At 40.9% G+C, this 23,369-nt stretch overlaps 1 protein-coding gene across 1 annotated transcript in view; it reads left to right on the forward strand.

Moving 5' to 3' along the window:
• The window catches only part of LOC108682128, a 46,563-nt gene extending 23,767 nt beyond the window's left edge, over positions 1 to 22,796 (forward strand). Inside the window, exons 2-10 of the mRNA XM_018171244.2 lie at positions 1,394 to 1,610; positions 6,254 to 6,447; positions 6,859 to 7,084; positions 7,306 to 8,330; positions 8,663 to 10,307; positions 10,495 to 11,708; positions 12,027 to 12,366; positions 13,532 to 13,767; positions 22,537 to 22,796. Coding sequence (XP_018026733.2) covers positions 1,410 to 1,610; positions 6,254 to 6,447; positions 6,859 to 7,084; positions 7,306 to 8,330; positions 8,663 to 10,307; positions 10,495 to 11,708; positions 12,027 to 12,366; positions 13,532 to 13,767; positions 22,537 to 22,705 — 5,250 coding nt within the window. The 5' untranslated portion in view covers positions 1,394 to 1,409 and the 3' untranslated portion in view covers positions 22,706 to 22,796. The remainder of the gene's footprint in view (positions 1 to 1,393; positions 1,611 to 6,253; positions 6,448 to 6,858; positions 7,085 to 7,305; positions 8,331 to 8,662; positions 10,308 to 10,494; positions 11,709 to 12,026; positions 12,367 to 13,531; positions 13,768 to 22,536) is intronic.
• The last annotated feature ends 573 nt before the right edge of the window (positions 22,797 to 23,369 follow it).

Consider the following 23,369-nt stretch of genomic DNA (forward strand, 5'->3'; position numbering starts at 1 on the left):
GCAGGTCGCTGCCTTACTTGCTACAGGTCGCTGCCTTACTTGCTGCAGGTCGCTGCCTTACTTGCTACAGGTCGCTGCCTTNATCAACATTGATTGAACGTTTAAAAATAAATAAACATTCAACGTACCAATATCGACATTGTTTCAACGTTGAAATAAGGTTGTTTTACGTCTGTTCTAGTTTTGGTCAGATTTCGACATTGATCGGACGTTTATTTTTTGTTGTTCAGCACTTCAACCTGATATCAACATTGATTCAACGTTTAAAAATAAATAAACATTCAACGTACCAATATCGACATTGTTTCAACGTTGAAATAAGGTTGTTTTACTTCTGTTCTAGTTTTGGTCATATTTCCACGTTGATCGGACGTTTAATTTTGGTTGTTCCGCATTTCAACCTGAAATCAACATTGATTCAACGTTTAAAAATTAGTAAGAATTCAACGTATCAATATCGACGTTGTTTCAATGTTGAAATAAGGTTGTTTTACGTCCGTTCTAGTTTGGTCAGATTTCGACGTTGATCAGATTTTTAATTTTGGTTGTTCAGCATTTCAACCTGAAATAAACATTGATTCAACGTTTAAAAATTAGTAAAAATTCAACATACCAATATCTACGATATTTCAACGTTGAAATAAGGTTGTTTTACGTCTCTTCTAGTGTTGGTCAGATTTCGACGTTGATATGACGTTTAATTTTGGTTGTTCAGCACTTCAACCTGAAATCAACATTGATTCAACGTTTAAAAATTAGTAAACATTCAACGCACCAATATCGACGTTATTTCCACGTTGAAATAAGATTGTTTTACATCCGTTCTAGTTTTGATCAGATTTCGACGTTGATTGGACGTATAATTTGGGTTTTTCAGCATCTCAACCTGATATCAACTTTGATTCGACGTTTAAAAATTAGTATAAATTCAACGTACCAATATCGACGTTATTTCAACGTTGGAATAAGGTTGTTTTACGTCCCTTCTAGTGTTGGTCATATTTCGACGTTGATATGACGTTTAATTTTGGTTGTTCAACATTTCAACCTGAAATCAACCAATAATCAACGTTGTTTCAACGTCAGATGCCTGCTGGGATTATATCTCTTAAAAATTCATTATAAGCAACAGCGTCTACTAATTATTGACCCCATTCGTGAGAATATGTGAGCAGGTCGTAGATAACATAGGGAATAGTTTCAGTTCCCTATATTTACTCTAGTGTTTACTCAGGCAGGCTGTAGGCTTGGAGGATGAATGAAGGCTTGAAGGATAATTTCAATTTCTTATTTTTTATTTTATTGTTCACTCGGGCAGGCAGTAGAATTGGAGAATGATGGTTTGAAGGATTATTCCAACTCCTTATTTTTAATTTAGTGTTTCCCCCGGCAGGCTGTAGGCTTGAAGGATGCGGGCGAGCGGGGGTTCGGACGACCCAGGGCCCGGGGACCCGTGGGAGGTGTTCAGTGCCCTGGCGCTGCTCATCGTCGAGGGTAGGAACCCTGGCGGAGACAAAGGATACCATGCAGGACCTCACTGCCCCACCACCTTCCCCGCTCTGCACAAGTGCGCCAACCATCATCATGTCTGCAACTCTGACAACCCTGAGGTACTTATTAATCTATTTATCTATTTTCTTTATCATCAATTTTTTATTAGTTGGTATTTTATTTTTATTTTGTATTTATTGTATTTTTATATTTTTATTTATTGGTATTTTATGTAACACCCATATTTGCTTATCCACTTAACTTCAAGCGCATATACTGAGACCAGTAAATATTAAATGCAAAAACCTTTCTCAAGTGAAGATCGAAGCATGAAGTTTCGCGTCACTACTGAGAGTTGAGAAATAAAGTGTACGTATTTCTTGTATTACCGGTGAAATTGTCAGCGTTACATTTAAATTGATTTACCTATCCACCAAATATCAGTGTGCAAAATCATTCTAAAAGAAAAACGGAAGCACGTAGCTTTTCTTCATCTATGAAGTCTTCATGAGTGCACTACATGGTGCGGCTTCGTGCAGTTATGTTGGTCTCGCTTGCTCCCTATTTGTTGGTATGACTCATCTAGTCTGTTGATATGACTCACATAGCCATATCAACACTCATCTAGTCTGTTGACGAGCACTGCAGATCTGGTTGCTGAGCCTTGTTTCACATTTAAGCCCGAAACGGAGGAAAACAGTAAAACACGCTCTTTATTTTTCTTTTATTCTTACAAATTCTATGATTTAAATAAAGCTGGTTAATTTTATTCATCTTGATTTGCGTGGGCGATTTCAAACCATGAATAATTCCTAATGAATTGAATGAGCAAGAAGTAGGCGAAGCATATACATGCATTAATCTGAACTATAATAAATATACATTGTACGATTATTATGCTGAAATATTTTCTTTAGTACTGGCATTAAGCTGAACTAATTGGCGGTCGGAGGTAGTTCGTGCAATGTTGTGTAAGCTAATGCGAGTCTGCAAGTAATAGAGATAAGGTAGATATTACATTTAGTGAGATGTATAGGAACAATGAAGAGCTTTATGGGTTGACTTTGTGACGGCTTCATAAGTTTTTTTATCGGGAAGCTTTTTCATGCTATGTATTGTTCCTTGTCTTGTCAAACTGTCAAAAAATATAACTCAGTACTCACTGCAGTGAGTGACAGAGAGCGCATTATCTCGTCGACGAAAACTTGAGGTCACGGACGGACAGACTGACGGACATGTCGAGCACAATATTGCATTTTTTCCATAAATGAGAAAATGCGCTAAAAATTGACATGACAGAAGCGGCGTGCGGGAACCTTTTCAAACTGGTAAAGAATTGGCCACGAAAGAACAAAATAGCGTTCTCGAATACAGCTGATACGTCCTGCCGTGGTTATTCCCATGAAATTTACAATATTTACAGTTTACAATTAACAATAGTATTACAGTTTGAATTATGATCGCTCCTTTTTTCAACTTTGGAAATTATTTATAATGAACTAACTTTTCCTTAAATTATTTAGTGTTCATTTGCGTCCAACCGTCGTCTCTCGAGTCGAATTTGAAAACTGTTTTCTTTGAGAATATTTTTTGTTGAAAGTGCAGCAAATTTAGCTCCGGATTTTTTGTGGCTCTAATTCATGAAAAATTTTTTAATGTAATGCTCCCGGTTACAACATTTTTTATCCTCTATATCCCCTAGGGAGTGACAAATATTCGTCCCACCGCCCCCTCCAGCGCTCGAATGTCCGCCTCTAAGGCGCCAAGTTACCGATATTTTTACTTGGATTTGTAAAGCTTTTCTTCCTCGCGTTTGCCTGTGTTTATATCTAACACTCCGAGAAATTAGTGAGATTTTGTCTAAATAGTGATGCACTTTTTACTCATGTGTGGGTCACCCTGACCCAGTTTCAGTGCTAAGTTTTCTTTGTTCGTATTGTGGTTACCAAAGCGTGTCAGTATTTGTATTATATGACCCATTTATTTATCTTAAGTGCTTGCTACACCCGAGGTCGTTGACATGTTCTTGGCTCTGTTCTTAGCTCTCGCTATTTGCACAATGTCTCCCTCATTTGTCTGAGTGTATCATCTCTGACGTCTAAATTTCATAATGAATTTCAAGATTTCATCTATTTCATCTCAGTGTGAAGATTTCACCCTGATTTCATCTATTTGAATTCCCTGATGAAGCAAGATGAATTCCTATCCCTGATGTTGAAATAGCTTCATCTTGCTATTAGCATGATTTTTTATTGTGCGAAACTATCTGCCCTCGAACGAAAACTCCGGCACACGCACATCTAGTTTGTTTCTTATTTTATTCAATTCAGTAATATTATTAGAAAGCACATGCACTCATTGTTAGAAAACACATGCACTAAAGTCAATTAGATCCACATCTACCAAAAAGTAGAATATTTTATTCAAGAAGAAGTGACTCGTGAGCTCAGGCCAGCCTGTTTATAGCTGCCTTAACTGGCTTAGTGACAGGTTCTTCTCGCTGGTTACTCGCAATCTTATAAACTCTAAGGCTGCACTAATCCTTCGAAGTGCGAGCTAAAAATTTCTTTTTAAACTCTTTCATTTCGATTTTCGTTTGTTATAACTGAATTTGATATTATATTAACGAAAATGTTAATTACCAACAATACGTGGACAACGTAATCGTGTTTCCAATAAACGCAAAATGAAGATGTGGTAGAGAATATATTAATCTTCCTTGCTGCGCGCTATTAATTTTGTGGTTGAATGAAGTTTCGGTTCTGCGTGACAGCTTTTGTTGTTGTTATCAGTTCTATTTGCATGGTAACTCTGGTCACGTGAGTCACCAGAGCTGTGCTTCACACGACGCGCTGTGCACGCGAGTTACTTGGCCCTCTTGTTGGCAACCGCTCTCGTGTTGACACCTTCTCATGCAGTGCGCTGTTCATGAGCTAAATGATATGTGATGCATTCAAGTTTTTTTCTGTGTCTTATGGATCTTATGTAATTTATTGTTGCAGCACCTTTTTCTTTTTAACCATTTTTCTTTCTGACCATTTTTCTTTCTTTTTCTAATTAATAGTATCTCGTAAATGCGCCATGGGTCTAATTTCATACTTCCTAAACTCTGAAAAAAATGGGTAATATTGTTCAAAAATTTACACTCTCTTACTCTTAGCACGAGCAGAGAGCGGACGTAGCTCTGATACGCGTGTTTGACTGGCCAAACTGTGTCATGATAACCCACCAAAGGGCATAAAGTTCCTTGCTACTTGAACAATCTCCTTCATTTGTCTTAGTGTACGCTTCAGGCCTAGCCTCTGTCACACATCGGACCTAGCCTCTGTCACACATCAGACCTAGCCTCTGTCACACATCGGGCCTAGCGTCTGTCACACATCAATCCTAGCCTCTGTCACACATCAGACCTAGCCTCTGTCACACATCAGACCTATAGCCTCTGTCACACACCAGGCCTAGCCTCTGTCACACATCGGACCTAGCCTCTGTCACACATCAGACCTAGCCTCTGTCACACATCAGGCCTAGCCTCTGTCACACATAGTATGCCGCACCTCTTGCATTGTAGTAGTGATTCAACTCAGAAAAGATCTCCGGAGGAGATTCTATTTAACGTTTCGTTCGCGGAACCTCCTCGTTCAGCTCATGTTTTTTGTCATGCTGGTGCTCCGTCTTATAATTGCTTTCTCAATTGAAAATTATTGGCCGGTCATCCACTGGCCCGTTATTTTTTACATTTAGTCGGCGGCATTTTCGAATAAGAGTGACAGATTTCGGAGGGATTAGGGTCGAATTATCAAAAATAATAATGAGTTTGTAGCCAATTAAATCTTTACGCTAATTACAGAGTAAATCTGTAAGCCAATCACTGACGACATCTCAAGCTAAACTCGACAATCACTGATGTAAGATCGTCTCTCCGTTCACTTCAGCAAGTTTTGACAGTAGGGCACCTGCGTTCTCATTTCTTCAATGAGAAACTAAACGTTTAATTCCATTAAGTATGCTGCAAGAGACAGACAGTTTTCCTTTCCTTTATATTTGACCAGATACGCAGAGATCCTAGACACCTGCCTGAACCACTGAGCCCCGTGACGTTGGTTAATTGTAAACAGTCAACTCTCATAAGCACGTATGGCCGGAGCTGACCTACAGTAAACACTACCCTAGCCTCGTACTGACGCCATACTAACAAAAATAGTAATTTATAAAAGAAAAATAGTTTATAACTCACTCAGGTAATTACTGACGGCTTTTTAAGCTTGACCTGCCAATCATTGACAAGGAATTTAGCGCTAAGTTTAGGGTCGCATCATCAAAAATAATAATGAGTTTGTAGCCAATTAAATGGGACGAGTTTTGGAAGTGCGGCCGCTGCGCCCGACTTGCGTCGTTCAAGATCTCGCACTCGCCAAAATTATTAACCTAATACGTGGTACTCTTTTAATCATATTTAAGACTCCTTCGTAACTGTTGCTAAGTTGTCATCTAAGTTCGAAACCCTAACTGTGCGACACTGGATTAGTTTTCGAGTGGGTCTAAACAGAACGTTGTGTAACTTTATAATTGGTTCAGAATTACTTCCGATTATAGCCTGTCTGTGGACAGCAACTGCTATTTGTAGCATTTTTACTGCAGCTGTACATTTGATAGCGTGTAGATAGAAAAAATTTATTAAATTCTCATAACAATAATTCGATTAATAGTGTCGTTTGTTGGTGATGAATATCATTGTATTCGTGTCCATTTGTCTGGTCAGTGCGCGCGAGCATGCGCGTTACTGCGGCAGTTGCGCGTGATGTGGGGCGTGGGTGTGGGCGTGAGCATGGAGGTGCTGGTGGCCCCAGAGTGTGAGCATGGCAAGCTTCTCGCCGCCACGCTTGACACCGCCACCGCCCCACGACCTTCTCTCAAACTCATCGAGCAGTGGAACTTTACCATCAACCATAACAGGTGACCGATGCCTGCCCCTTGACTGCATAGCGCTCTTTGGAATCGCCAAAAATAGTAAGTGTGTTGTAAAAAATGGTCAAAAATTGGTTAACTTTCTTCGCAGCTTTCTGGTGCCTAATGAGATTTTGAATTCGTATATCGTCAGGAAGAATTTTGTTTGAAATAATGGTGTACAAAACATTCTCGGAACCGTGACATGGCGCAAGTGTAACTCGTCGAGTGTGGGCAATGAAATCATTGTTCTCACATAATCTATCAGAATGTTGTATGAAAGAATAGGTAGTGTACACAATATTCCCGTAACCGTGGCAGGTGCAACTCGTCGAGTGCGGGCAATGCAATCATTGTTCTCATTTCATCTAGCAAGTATATGAAAGAATAGTGTACACAATATTCCCGTAACCGTGGTAGGTGCAACTCGTCGAGCGTGGGCGGTTGGCCACTGGTGGCGGCGGTGCGGTCGTTCCTCCACTTCTCGCAGTTGTCCGCGTGGCTCAGTCGCTCCGCGGGCCGTCGTCCGCCTAATGTTCTCTATCGCCTCACCGTCTCCTCCCCCGTCTTCTGCTCCAAGTTTCAGGGCAAGTTCGAGGAGCACGTCTTTCCTGTGGCTTCCGTTGGCGCTCAGACGAGTATTCAGGTTGGTTCAATTGACCATCGAAGTTTTATTTTAGTACTTCTATATGCCTCAGTGACTTTTATATGCCTCAAATTTCGGTATTTTTTCCAAAAAACTTGATTATTCTGTACGGATTTTCTCCCGATAGAGGATTCATTGATCATTATTTGGCCATTTTTGGCGAGCGGAGGTCGCTGTTATCGTATTTCCAATGTTCTATTTCTGAACATTTGTGTGTGCAGGTTTCTGTGAAGTCTTTGCCACGTACCGATGTTGTGCCTACCGCAATATGCACAGAGAAACACGGCGAAATCTTGCCTCGTGGTGCTCAAGGCTTGTCAAGCTCGTGTGCTACATCCGTGGCTTTGACTTGGAGGACAGGAATAAACACATCGTCCTCGAAACCCTCTGTGCCTCAGATGGATTGTGGTCCTGGAGTTTCTTTTTCGACGGCTCCAAACTCGAGCGTCGAAGCTTCGAGCTCTGCATCCACTCAAGCGGGTGGCTTGGTTTCCTGTCCTCGTTCTGAAGGAAGTGGTGCTTCGCCTGGCGTTTCTTCGTTGCTTGTCTCGAAAGTTGTCTCAGTTAGTGGTTCATCTGGCTTAGCCTCTGCTAGTCGGGATGAAAAGGCCTTTGACAACGTTCCGTGCACCAAGTCATCTGCAGCTCCAAATAATTTAACGGAAATTGCAGTTCACCAGGACTTATCGAAGGAAAAATTCATTTCTGTTAGTCCCGCTCCTATGGAAAATATGCCATCTCAGGATCTTACCTCGTCTCCGCCCTCCGAAGCTGGCCTGACCCATGATTCCGTTTTCGTCCAAGCTTCATCTATACCCGATGCTCCATTTAACACATCTTTGTCATCAGAAGATGGAAATGTCGTCTCGCATTCTTCGCTGCCGCAGGATCTTCCGTCCTCTGGGTTCGTTTCCTCTGTAATTTCTGGTAAATTTTCAAAGTCCAGTACTACAAATGACTCTTTGTGTAGTCCATCTACATCTGGAAACTCGTCTTGCACGGCCAAGTCTACCGCTTCACCTTCGTGTTCGTCGCGATCTTTCATCTTCGACAACTCGACGTCTCCTCCGCCTGAAACAGCTTCTTCCTTCGGGACTGCCGTCCTTCCCGTTACTTCAGTTCTGTCTTCTTCTCCATCCAACTCTGATGCTTCTCAGTTGCAGTCATCACCCCCTGCAAACGGCTCCCAATCAAACGGCTGCTCAACTGCATCGAACGGCTGCTCTGGTCCAAAACTGGCAAAAAGGTTAGTACTAGTAGAATCTGTATAGTTTATTTTATGTTCTTTCCTCACTCGAGATTGTCAAGTGCAACAAATAAGCCTGTTTCGGAAACTTTGTGTTTCGCCTCATCACCCGCGATTATTCTTTTTTTCAAAATAAGGGTATCATTTATATAAAGAATATCAATTTAGTTCTAAGTAATATTTCTTATGTTTCGACGAATGAACCATTAAATTGTTTCATGACATAAGTTCAGAGTAGAAAATGCGCGGGATATTTCTCGAACTCAAACTTTTCCTCATGCGATGGATTGGAAGTCTGGAGAAATGATCTCACGTAAGCTTTTGATTTGCAGTGACGACCTCCGAGTGTGCCTGATGAAGGCGCAGCTGGAGGAGAGCAGCAGTAGCAGTCGTGGGTCCTCCCCAGACGTGATGCAGCTGGGGGAGAGCTTGCTTGATCCTCCTCACGCCTCACGCATTCCCCGTTGTTACCAGTCCCCTTCTCGGTCAGGCTCCCCATCTCGAGAAACACCCGAGCACCTCATCTGTCGTCCCCGGCACTACTCGGTGTCAGAGATCCGCATGAGCTCCTCAGGAAGTGGGGAGTCGAACGGTTCTTGTCGGCCCATCGAACCCGACGTCATCATCGGCCGGAATCCTGTCAGCTTGGGTGGTGGCTACAACCCCATGGCCTGGACTCAGTCGCGGTACCCCATCCATACCACTGCCCAGCACCACAGCGCGCACGCCCAGAACCACAGCGCCCACGCCCAGAACCACAGCGCCCACGCCCAGCACCACAGCGCACTCGCCCAGCACCACAGCGCCCAAGCCCGTCACTATTGTCCTCCAGCTTACGGGCATCATCATCTGTCGAAATCACCTCCTCACGTGCCAATGTCTCCTCTGCCTCACTCGTCTCAACACCCTCCGCCTCACACATACGAGCATCCATTGCCTGACACATCCCAACACATAGATCAGCCATCCCAACACCTCCAGACTTACTCATCTCAACTCCAAATAAAACTTGCATCATCACACCCACCGCCGCATCAACTACAACGCTCATTGCCTCACTCTTCGCAGCAGCCACTGCCTCCTCCACCTCAACAACCGCTGACCCATCCAGCTCAACATTCACTACCTCACCCATCCCCCCATTTACAATCTTACTCATCACAAGACCCAATGAAACTCGCATTCCCACTGCCCAATTCATCTCAACACCCGTTGCCTCACTCTTCCCAACACCAAGTGTCGGATTTTTTGCAGTTCAAACCGCTACCCCCTTCTTCCCAGCGTCTTTTGTCCAATAGTTCACAACACGAGTTTTTCCACAATCCAACAGTCATTCCTCAGGAGACTCCAAATCAAATATCCGCGTCTGGCGTGGCTGACCGGCCTGGCACTCCCGGCTGCGTCAAAGGGAGCAGTGGCTGCGGCAAGCAGAACATGCTAGAAAATGTGGAGAATCTGCGTAATTTGCGAGGAGTTGCGGATCCCAATAACGGTGCAACGCGCGTCTCTAACCCTCCTTACGACGCGAGCCGCGCCTTGAAGCACACGCAGTGGGGAAAGAGATTCAGGGAAGATTATGGTCAGTCGATCCCCGTGCCAGGTAAGAAAGAAGCGGAAATTCATCGAATGCTTAATTTCTACGATGAAATTGACTCCTTTTGTTCGGACGACTGGGGCCGCTTGCTTGAATCAAAATCGCAAAGTTCAACAGATCAGCTCGCAAAGTCAGACGAAGCGACCATACGAGCTGCTAAACTGGAACTTGATCTGTCAAAAATGGGGAAGGACTGGGTTAGTGCTCAAGGGTCCATTTTGCCTCCTGATGAATGGAGTCCACGCAGTCGTGAACTGCTCATGCAGCACCTCGGCAGCGGCGGCACGAAGAGAAAAGTAGACTCGAGTGGCGACGAGGCTACTCTTACCTCTGCAAATAAGGGCAGGAGAAAGGAACAACCGATCAGCAGCAGCAAGAATGGGGTAAGCTAATCTGATGAATATTTATCATGTTTTCATTAGACGATGTCTTCAAATGTAATCCTTTATTACGCTTTGACGTTCAGTAAATTTAGTGATTCGATAACTTACGTGTCTTTTGCAAACGAGAAACTATTCGAATTGGAATAGTTTGTTTTAACTCAATATAATTCTCTTCTTCATCCGGCAGAGTACGTGCAATGAGACTTCTAACAACGGTGCCCCCAAGCACCATTTCGAGTTGACTCCAAAAGAAACTCTTGAAATTTTATCAGTTTTGCACCAAAGAACGCCTTGGCTTCCATCTCGATCTCCACGTTCTGAATTGTCGCAGCGGTCTTCAACCTGCCACTTCTCCCCGAAACACAGCAAACCTTACGACAGAGTTCCAGAAAAGACATATTCTAATACGCGGGAGGCTGAAAATATTGCGAGTTCTTTACTGAACTACCGTACACCCAGACAACCTTCGGGCTCAGACAGCGATGATGATGATGATGATGAGGAGGAGGAGGAGGAGGAGGAGCAAGACGATGATAAAGGTATATATAAGTCTCAAGATGATCTCAATGGTTATGGAAATGGCAACGGTATTCATGTTACGAACGAGTCGACTAAAAATGGGAAAGCTCCTTGTGAATCGGTATCTAACACTAACCCTTCTGAAGCTGAAGGTTCCGATTTGTGTTCCAAGACCGACGACTCGGACCAGGGAAGATCAAACGAGAATTTAAATTCTCACGTAGCGACCATTGGTGAAAGAGTGCGCAGAGCGCTGACTTTTGAAGGCGAACACTACGATTCTTCTAGCAATGGCCGAGCGGACTGCTCCGGTCCGTCTTATAAAAGATCTCCGCAGCAAGCGAGTCTATTCAGGTCTTTGATGAAACGCTCCTATCAGGTTAGCACCGACCATCCATGGAGCAGCTGCAAACAAGCCAAACCAGATACGTTGGAGCTCAATCAAGAAGCAAATGATCTCACTAGCTCTTCAAGTAGTTTTAGTACTAGTATTGATAGAGAAAAACACGTCAGTGAAGCTAACGGGTATACCACGGTGTCAACTTCCGAGACTCGCCCAGATAGTCCGGGCACGCTGCTCGGCGACGAAGAGGTTGCCCACATCACCAGTCGCGCCGCGTCTCAGGGCAGCCAAAACGCCTCGCCCAGTGATACCAACTCTACGCCCACTAGCCTCACTTCCATGCCAACAAGCCCTATCACCATTCCCTCCGCCTGTGAATCGCAGCGCAAACCTCCGCGAACTACGCTCAATTCACAATCAAATTTGGTATTTCACATGAAAACTGGCCTACCTCTTAACTCTTCTCCTGCACCTCTAAGGAAAGGCGGTTCCAGATTTGATTACGACGCAAGTCTCAATTCTTCTGCGGCCATTAAAAGGTATGACGTTCTGGCCCCGCATTTGTTACACATTAATTCAAGCGAGTCTAATATCCTTGAAGCTTGTTTATACGCACTAATAAGATTCTCGTTTCTTTTTACGTCTATAGCATCGATTGTTTTAGCTCTTTTTTGAAAATTTGTAACTTTCCTAGCGCTCACGGATCATTATGAATGAAATTGAGTCAATTAATTTTCATCGGCACTTCTAACATGCATCAATTAAACTATTAGACTTACCTACTTTGAGATTCTTTTTACTAAACTTGATAGGCTGAAATTCCGGACTTGAAGTCTGACGCACATATTTTGTTTCAGGTCGATATCATTCCACAACAGCGTCCACAACGGAGAGAACAACGACTCCATCATGCACCAGCTTTGTGACTGTGAGGAGTCTGCAGCTTGTGGGTCAGAGGCTTGTTGCCGACACACTTTGTGCTCCATGTCTGCTCCTGCGACTGTGGCGTCGTCCAACCTGCTGGGCACGTTCGAGGAGTGCGTCCTGCACGGCAGGCTGGAGCCTGTCTCTACCGTCCAGGGCTTCAGGGCAGAGATCGCCGCGTCGGGCGCCTTCTGCCCCGAACATCTCATTAAGCCCGTCACTGTCTTCTTCTACACGCTCGGCGACAACGACCACATCTCCAGCCCGTACATGGTTCGTTATGAGAGTTCCTCTAGCCCTTACATGGCTCGTAGTAAAGATATACTCGGCGATAACGACCACACCTCAAGCCCGTACATGGTTCGTTTTGAGATCTTTTTAAGCCCTTATATGGTCCGTAGTAAAAATATGCTCGGCGACAACGACCACATCTCCAGCCGTTATATGGTTCACAGTGAGAGACCTTCTCCAGCCCTTATATGGTTCGTAGTGAGAGACCTTCTCCAGCCCTTATATGGTTCACAGTGAGAGACCTTCTCCAGCCCTTATGGTTCGCAGTGAGAGACCTCCAGCCCTTATATGGTTCACAGTGAGAGACCTTCTCCAGCCCTTATATGGTTCGCACTGAGGGACCTTATCTGGTCCCTACATGGTTGGCATCTGCCAATTGTTTTGATTCATTTCATTTAACTATGTTTTACGCACGTAGCAGTTGCATTACTATATTCTATTCTATTCTTTATGCCTTTAATAATTTCCACCATAATTTGCTATTTTGCCCTGAAGCAATTTATGGTGAGAATTGCCCTGAATTTTTCTGGTGAGCGCTGAATTCAACCAATAAATTCTATCATTTTTCTATGGGTAACGTGAGCCTAGAGAAGAAAGGCTGCCCTGAATTTTATCAATAAATTTTGTCGTTAAATTAGAGCCATTTGAACTTTCCTCACGAATTTTTATTTTCTCACGGCTCACGTGAGCCCTGAATTTTTCCTACCAATCTTATCGATTTTCTCCCTAGGTCACATGAGCTCTAAATTTCCTCCCTCTACCGCCTGACATGAGTAACCGGAGCAATATTGTCACAAGTCTACTTCCTAAAAAGAATACGTTCTAGTGAGCGCAAAATGACTTGCACTGATGGTTGCCATAACATACGACAACTTTAAAATGTTCTCTGTTGCGTACAAACGTCCTCAGGTTGCTACACTCAATAGTTTACGTGTAATTGAATGTTCCCGGAGAGTTACATGCGGCGATGGAGGGTTAAACTCCGTTATTTTCGCATGGTTCAAATGTCCTCCGAATTTCCTCCTTCAAATTCTATTATTCTCGCCAGGTTCAAATGACCTCCGAATTTTCTCCGCAAATTCTATTTTTTCCGTAAGGTTCACATAAGTTCTGAATTTCCTCCTTCAAATTATATTTTTTACTCCAGGGTCACGTGAGTCTTGAGAAGAAAGGCTACCGTGTACCAGGCAAGGGGACCGTACAAGTGACGTTACTGAACCCCCTGGGCACGGTGGTGAAGATGTTCGTGGTGATGTACGATCTGAGCGACATGCCCTGCAATGCCCGTACCTTCCTCAGACAACGGACCCTCAACATGCCCGTGGGCGCCTCCGACCTCGACCCTGATGCCCACCAGTGGCTGCGATACCTCATACATCTCAAGTCTGGGCTCCTTCAATCATTATAGAATTATTTTCTCTGATAATTGTGGCATAAACCTTTAAATTCTCAACATTCAGTTAAAAAATAATAAAGATTCAATCAAATAGACCCTGACATTAAGCCTGACGCGATATCTCATTCAAGGCTTCTAAAAAATTGTAGAATAAACCTAAATTCCAATGAAATACTCAAAATATTATTCATTTGTTGGAATAAACATTTCAAGGTTCAAGATTGTTACACCTAAAGTATAAACAACATTAATGTTCAAGATTGTTACACCTAGAGTATAAATAACAATGATGTTTAAGATTGTTACACCTAAAGTATAAATAACAATGATGTTTAAGATTGTTACACCTAAAGTATAAATAACAATGACTGTCTCTTATACACATCTAGATGTGTATAAGAGACAGCCTAGGAAGTGAGCACCACACATGTGCTCCCCTAGGAAGTGAGCACCACACATGTGCTCCCCTAGGTGCATATTAAACGCTGTGATGAATTTCATCATCGATCATCTTCACGGTTCGATGCCAATGATGGGAGATCGTCTGCTAATCACTGAAATCACTGAAAATCATCCGCCTGTTTCATGCTTAATCGGCATCGTTGCCTTTGAGTTTTCGCCCAGGATGAAGCGAGCGTCGATTGTTCTGCCCGAGCGAATCCAATTTCGTAGATATCTTTTTTAGGAGTGTATTCTAAAAAATATTAATGCTGGGATGAATGATGAATTGTCAGAAAGTTTGGAACGGGACTTCACAATACGTTATGATTCAAGTCTTCCAATAGATGGTGAGATACGTGCTGATAAATGTTCCTAAATGTATCATTGTTAGGCTGCATTTTAAGTACAGCTCAAATTAGGTTATTTTTGTTCAGCAGCATTTGGGAGTCTTCATTAAATAGGATTCCTAATTACCGACCAATTATATTTCGGATAAAATTTATGTCTATCATCGCTTAATGGATTTACTTAGGGGGCTCCTTGTGTAAATGTTATCAAGGATTCATCATCGTTTTGTCAACTCCCTTACTATTCGAAAAATTTTACTATATGCAAGTTACTAACATTTAATATTCTTTTACGTATATATACCTTTTTCGAGATATTGGCTTCATGTAATTATTTTCCATCAGTAATCTGTGAAATTGAGTTCAATTTAACTTTCTTGTAAATCACTTGAGCCGACAAATTACAAATGGGATGTTTTAAAATGTTCACGAGTTGACATTTAATTTGAAGTTGTTCATTCCATGGACGTTACTCAAAAAATTTCCTTAGTAACAACTAACATTTATTAATGGCACCGAAGGATGAATCCATTTTTTGTGATACAAGTGTTCACTTTCAATCAAATTAACTTCAAACATGTAAAAATTTATTCATTATTTCACTTACTTTAATCTGTCAAATTTTGAGTTTTTCATAGTCTTCGATATCTTTATTTGTTCCTTGCTGTCTGGAATTTATTCTCTGTTTTAGCTTTCTGCCTCAGCCAAAATATATTAGAGATATTATATGTATATTGTACAGCCAGTATCATATTACTCATTCTGAGAGACTCTTCAGCAATATTTGTATTAAAAAACATCAGTATTGGTTTCTCGACCATTTGTGATTTTGAGTGACCGAACACATCGATTAAATAAGATGCAAATTCAACTCTCAAGCATAATAATTCAACTAAGTCTCAGTTACTTACATCTTTTCATTGTTCTGCATCTTTAGACCAAAGTTTCGACAGCTTCTAGAGTCTATGACTTAAGAGTTTTGCGTCCATCATAAATTTCTAGTTCTATTGCATGTTCTATGCTGTGGCAATGCGCATGCTTCACTATTGACAATGCGCATACTTGACTATCTGCGTGTCTGATGCGTTGTCATAATGACTAATTATATGACATGTCTTGTTGTTAATTAACAGACATCTTACTTATTATTTCATATGTAATTATACTAAGTGGGAGGTCTGCTTTGAATATTATTCATAGTTCCCGCAATTATGTGAAAGTAAATCATTTTATATAGTTTAACGACTATCAAAAATAGTAGACAGCTTTCACCATTTTGAACTTCGACTTGAACCAATTGAAAGTTAGCCTTTTTCACTTTAAAGTTTGACTTTTTCAATTTGAAGTCTGCCTTTAACCACTTCCAAAGTCCACTTCAAACCCTTTTATGACTGCACAGGATGAACTGTACCTACACCAAGCATGATTGTAACACTCATTAATGATGCAGTCTGACAAGGGTTAAAGTTACTCAAGTAAATGATAATGGGTGGAGTCAATTATAAATATGTCACTCACACAGCAAGTGGCTCAATGTGATATGGACCCAACAGACATTTGACGTTAAACTAACGGCGAATTCTTCGTTTTTTTGTTGAATCAACGTCAATTAAACATTTGTTCGACGTCATTTGCCTTGTGGGCCGCGAAGCTCTTTGTTCATAAGGAGCTCGACTGGCCGAGTCCGTTGTTTGTACAGTACGGAGTATATCTCATTATCTTAGGTATCTTTATCATTATCTATGACATCTTCATTAGCTAAGATATCTTTATTGTTAATCATGATGTCATGTGCGCGAGAGCAGTTCTGTGATCTTGCTCATGAGGTTGAGTGAAAATTATATTTCTGAGGTTTGAATGAAAAAACTTACGATGGCTTTTGAATTTAAGCAATGATAATCATCGCGGTAGTTGATTAAATTTTATGTTTATATTATTTTAATATATATTGGAAATTTTGTTTAATAAGACTTTCAATTAAAGGCATCGAAATTTTATGAAGTTTGAACATTTAAGTTATGCATTCGAATTATCTTGTAGTATTGCAGTGGCGATAGCTTCTTCTGAATTCATGATAGTTGTCATGTAGTGGCTCATGATAGTTGTCATGTAGTGGCTCATGATAGTTGTCATGTAGTGGCTCATGATAGTTGTCATGTAGTGGCTCATGACCACGTAAAAGACACCCGCTGCGTTCAAGAGACATCCTCAAGACATTACCGTCTCACTCCGAGCAAATTACGACCTAAGGAGCCCAATGTATGCGCTCGAATAAATAAAAATAGAATAAAATTCTGAATAAAAACATTAGGAAAAATAAATGGGCCATATTATCCATACAGTCACAGTTGACATTCTTTCAACTCGTGGCAAAGATATTGACTTTTTTCCCGATCAAACTTGGTCACGATGGCCAACACCAAGGCAAAAAGTGCATTGCTTTTTGGACAAAGCCAAAATTTGTTTCTTTTCAGTGCCAGTGGTCGAGAAACACGCTTTATTTTTTCGATAGAACCGCGTGCAGCACTTGACTTTCATTTTAGTGCTCGCGTCGCACCAGATATTCGAACTTATAGTTAACATTTTCTATCATTTATTATATCGATAGGCAGGAAATTTTCTTATAATGTGATCTTTTGACTTCAGAATGACCATAAGACTGGCTCTTCTTCTTTGTGCAAGTTTTCTGTATAAATTAGAGTTGCGTTCCCGGCCTCAGATAGGCCGAACGCCTAAAATTTTATTGATGCCAACTTTATTTATTTATAAGAAGATAATAGATCTTGATGGACAGCATAGAGTGTGAATAATGGCAGGGCATGAGTGGTGAGTGATCACAAGTCTGAATAGAGCTAAAGAGTTTGAGATGGAGTGATGAATAGTGTGAGCTGGAGTGAAGAAAGTGTGAGATGGAGTGATGAAAAATGTGAGATTGAGTGATGAATAGTGTGAGCTGGAGTGATGAATAGTGTGAGCTGGAGTGATGAATAGTATGAGCTGGAGTGATGAATAGTGCAAGCTGGAGTGATGAATAGTGTGAGCTGGAGTGATGAATAGTGTGAGCTGGAGTGATGAATAGTGCAAGCTGGAGTGATGAATAGTGTGAGCTGGAGTGATGATTAGTGAACTGGTGTGGTGACATATGAGCTGGAGTGATGTTATACTTTGCTATGTTGGTTTTGTTCGATGCTTTTACCTATATAATGTACATTTTACCTCAAGAATCTGAACCACGGCAATTCCTATTCCGACGCCTTCATAAGTCAACTTTTCTTATTCTATTCTTTGTTTACATTTGTACTTCAATACAATTATTTTGGTTCAACTACGTTTATGCTAATTCTTCAGTGACATGGCTCGAGGAACAAAAAATTGTAATGATATCGTGTCATTAGTATTTCTCAAACTGCATCTTCGTAAGATCTGCCTCTAAATCTTGCTATAAACATTTTACTAAAGACTTGAGTAGGTTCTTAATTTTTAGGAAAAGTGCTTGACCAATCTCAATTTCTTACTTATTTTTCCATTTCTGTCTAGGACTATGAAAGTTGTTACATTAATAATTAAATTACTTCTACTTATCTTCATCCGCAATAGTAATCAAATTTTTGGTGATTTAAATAACGACGAAGGGTTAATGAGAAATCCCTTCTTTTTCCATGGGTTGTTTTGCTGTGGTCGATTTGACGAGGTAATTAGGGAATACCCTCGGAAAAACGATTGGGTCATTGTTCAAATATTTGACACACATACATAAAATATTTGACACACATACATAAAATATTTGACACACATACATAAAATATTTGACACACATACATACTTACCTAAGACGAGCAGAGAGCGGACGTGGCGCTGATGCACCATTTTTCCAGGCCGAACTGGGTTGAGATGACCCAATTTAGGATAAAAAGTGCATAGATATTTGGACAATGTCTCACTCATTTCTCCGAATGTCGGAAGAGAATTTCCATGGAGCTCAGGGAAATCGTAGGTGTCGTGTGGTCTGTAAATGTCTTTCACGTGTAAATAGTGTGTTAATTTTAAGAGGTCTGTAAATGTCTTTCATATGTACAGTGCGTAATCATAAGCTATTAATTCCCACGCTACAGCTTTACGTTATTTCTAATTTCTAAATCGCTATTTTCACGAGAGCAATTCTCCATCCTTCGTCTTCACTAATTTCAAATCCCGGTTTGTTTCACTTGATATTTGTGTTCAACTTTTATGATGATAACGCGTGTCCACGGTTCCATGGTAATTTTATTTTAGTGTCATCATTGTTTGAAGGTGCCTCTGACTCACCATTTCTACCTGTGTGCTAATAATCATTTTGCCTGACCATTTTTAAATGGAACTCCACTATTTCATCGAAAAGTGTGGAAAAAGTTTTAGTTGTGCAATCCAGCCACTTGCTGTGAGCAGAAAGGAGGCGGGCTTTTTTTGCAAGTTAGTCTAAATTTTGCTTCGTAATGCCAAAATCATCGTGCCATTTACATTCATTTTTTCAGATGATTCAGTAACATGAACAAAATTTTGCAAACTCTTCACGTGTAGTTACATGCTTGCATGAGAAATGTTCCGTTATGTCATCAAATTTAGTGTAAAAAGTGATGGTTGAGAGTACCGAAAGAGCGTAAAAATCTTCAATATTCCGTTGATTACTTTCAGCCAATTACTTCTACGTACGGATTGAATTAGTATAAAACTTCAGTGTTGAAATTTGTTACTATTAATAATTTGAAGCTTGCGCTTGTATCCTGCCATTAATCGTGTAGAGGCCAGAATCTTCATCGAACGTCCCATATCTACGCGACGACATGCATATCTACTATCAAACGCGTACTCTTATTATTGATCATTTATTTGAACTAGCACATTGATCCTATGATTTATCTCAGAGATTCATGCTTCCAAAAAACTACGGTGGAACTATTTCACATGCGTTCAAGGACGGTATAGAACCTTTTGGTCACCACGGTAGAACTATGACACATATGTTCGAAGAACCTTCTTGTCATCACGGTAGAACTATGACTTATGTGGCATGTGTTCTAAGATCAGGTCATCTACACCTGCTACATCGCATGTGCTACAGCCGACACCAATGCCTGTGAGGAATTTCATTGCCGGGAAAAGTGCCGCGGAAATTTGATGGAAATTTAAATTTACGGAACATGAATTTACGGGACACAATAATTTACTCCATTTCATCATGTAAAAATTTGTTTGTTTACTATTCTATGTGTGTCTGTGAAGAGAGCTTCGTTCTCGGTGTCAGCGATATGGTTCTGAGTGTTAATTAGTCGTGCATTAGTAAAGGCCAAAAGTTGTAACTTGATTTATTTGATTTCATTTTTAATATCATGAGGATAGGAACGTGTTTCCCGATCTACTTGGTGCAAAAGAGATGGTCCGGTGCAGTTGTTCACGATGTTTTGCTTTATTGATGCCTTGTTAGCCGCAATTAACACTCGCCTTCTGAAGACTTGAGTTAAAATTCGACGAGTTCAGCAATTTGGACGATAGCAGAGGCTGCACTGTTAACTCTAAGACTAAAACTACATATTTTGTGCATTGCAATGAAATTGTTGATCTATATATATATATGAAGAATATATATAATTAGATGTTTAACGAAGTAAATCCCGCTATTTATGCAGTTTCTTATTTCTTCCTTTTTTACTAGTTATAAATTTTAAATAGTATTATGAGAATTAATAACGCTAACTTGAACGGTGCTTGATGCAACTTTTCCTTGGAAACATTATCGAGACTCTAAACCTTTATGCCAGGATTTTAATTTTAATGGATGATGGAATCCTAATTTAAATCTACTATTATCAGGGACGGTGCCGTATACCGGGAATTTTGCATGGTGTTCAATTTAATTACCCGCATGAGAGATATGGAAGTAATACCTGGTTTGTTACATTAGCTTAATTAATTGGAAAAGTGAGATTTGTTAGAACATAATCGTACTTAATGGTAGTAACAGGTACTCGTCGCATGTCCAAATTTGTCAAAAAAAAAAAAAAAAATATGCCCCAGTTGGAGGAATTCCTTGCTTGGCTGTTATACTGCAGTAAATTATGCAGAACCGACCAAGAAAGCATCCCAGGAATTTTACGTAGAATTCGTTTGACATTCGCTTTACATTAATAGGGGCATTTATTAACAATTTTTCTAGGGAATTATCGATGAACTTGCATTCCGCACATAGAAGTTAACGAGTTGTTGTGTCCAAGCAGAGAGCGACCGCGGCAATGTTGCGACTTTTTCCATGCAGATATTCCCGGATCTCAGATTGATTCTCATTTATTTATTCTCAGATTTATTTATACGAATAAGATCGTCTGTCTGGATGAAAATTCCCGTGCTCAGCGAGTTCAATCAGAGTAGAGGAAATTACTGGTTTATCGTTCTCACATTTATTGTCATCACATTCATCGTCCTCATAGGGCCTATGAGAACTCCACATCGTGGAGTTTTCATAGGCCCTTTTAAGTTAAGGCATATATGATGTGCCCCTCGAAACCGGAATACAAAGGAAAGCAGTAATGTTGTAATGAAAGTATATAAAATTTCATTAAAATTGATTGATAAAATTGCGTCATAACTTGACATTTGCATGACTAAAATGACTAAGTAGACGACCAGTGTATCTTCATTACTAAATACATAAAATGGGTTTGTTAGGTAACCTTTCACTACACTCATGCATTTGAAGCGAGGAAACTATGATTCAATGCATCATCCTCACAACGTATGCCGTTTTTGTTTCAGAAGGAATTGATTATTTCTATGTTGTATTTGGATTATGAAGGAGGGCTCGCTTAGATTCTTCTAGCGGAGTCATTGAACTTTGAGTTTCATCAACCGATCAACAACAAGCCGCTCGTCTATAATGTATACCTAAACCGTTTCAAATTTTGGTTTTGCAGCCTTATAGGAACAGGTGTGAGGTGTCTATTGGCATTAACAATACTATTTTAAACATTTTTAAAGTTATAAGACTAAAAAATTGCACCTGAAAAGTAGCTTTATTACATGAACATTTCGGAGGTTGGGTGTTTTTAGATGCTGAGAGAACGCTTCCCAGCGGAAGTGGTTGTTGATGTTCGTTATCGTACCTCCTTGTGAAGCCGCAGTGCCCAGCTAACGCTTGTGGCGACTGGCAAAATCGAGCAATGCAGCTACCTATTTTGGTGTTATTTGAACGGGTATACAGTTGCTATTAGAGCCATACAACTTGATTCCTAATTTCAATGTTTCATGCAGACTTGCAGTCACATCTGTTGTGTTGTGTCATAAGTCATAACTGTCATTTAAAAAAACTTGCATCTCAGTTCAGTCAGTTGAACTCACTGCCCCAAATTTGCTTTTCACCACCGCCTGGCGCCCAGCCCCTTTGGCTGATTCTGACCAGAAACTGGTGCACAGAGCTGGGATCAAACATGCTGCACCTTTCTGCTCTAATGAGCCAATCATCTAATCCTGGTTCCCTAAATTTTAACCACAGTTGAACTTTGTAGTGTTGAACCACTTACCACTGGGCACCATAGTGGCAAACCAGAGCTTTTTTAGAATCAGTTCATTTTTAATTTCCTCATTTACTCAAGATTTAAGCCAATTTCTTAAGTATGATATTACATAGTGGCATAGTGGCAAAGCAGAGAGTTTTTTAGACTCTCCCTCAAGTTCATTTTTGAGTCCTATAAGTAGACCAGTAAAGTATCCTGGATACCAGCTGTCTCTTATACACATCTAGATGTGTATAAGAGACAGATCCTNCAATGATGTTTAAGATTGTTACACCTAAAGTATAAATAACAATGATGTTTAAGATTGTTACACCTAAAGTATAAATAACAATGAGGTTTAAGATTGTTACAATTTAGTATAAATAACAATGATGTTTAAGATTGTTACACCTTAAGTATAAATAACATCGATGTGTTGGTGCAGGTTTGCGAGCTCCAAGTCCGGCAAAGTTTACCTGCACACCGACATCCGCATGTTGATATTCCGCAAGAGCGACGCGGACGCCGCGGCGCTCCACAAAACTGGTACGCCCTACGAGCTGCGCTCCTTCACACACGGCCCCACCAACCCCAAGTACTCCCCTAGGAAGTGAGCACCATGTGCTCCCCTAGGATGTGAGCACCACACATGTTCCCCTAGGAAGTGAGCACCACACATGTGCTCCCCTAGGAAGTGAGCACCACACATGTATGGATGTCGGCAATACGTATCAGTTAAATTTGAAGCGCTGACGCAATACACCTCACCACGTGTCGAATATTGCCACACAAAGTGACGGAATATAGGGATTTGGTAGGTTTCCATTCTAAAGGCTTTTTAATAAATATGGCAACATTTTGTGACGTTTCATCGTTGCTGACGCGTAGTGAAGTGTTTTGAGAGTCATATGAAGGCAACAGAACTTACGTAACGCATACGGTTTTTTTTATAGTTTTTCATTTCTCGATGCGTCCTTAATGTGCTGGAATATACCGCGTTTACCCTATGCTGATTTTCTGAGAGCTGAATTTTCTTTCTGAAGGCTTTACATTGCCAAATAGTGAAGATTCATTGCCAAAATTAGCTACTGACTACTGTCAACTTGTCAAGCTTCAAACAGGTAACAGGCCAATGAGGCCAATAAGCAATAACAAATAAGGGACAGGTGGCCCGGTGGGAACGTGGGATGAATTGGATTTGGAATGGTCCTCTCAGGCTCTCACTCCTCTGACATTTTGTACTAGATATGTTGTAGAATCTAAACTGATTGAAATATT

This window comes from Hyalella azteca, unplaced genomic scaffold (assembly GCF_000764305.2).
Source record: "Hyalella azteca isolate HAZT.00-mixed unplaced genomic scaffold, Hazt_2.0.2 contig13234, whole genome shotgun sequence".
NCBI classification, from domain to species: Eukaryota; Metazoa; Arthropoda; class Malacostraca; order Amphipoda; family Hyalellidae; genus Hyalella; species Hyalella azteca.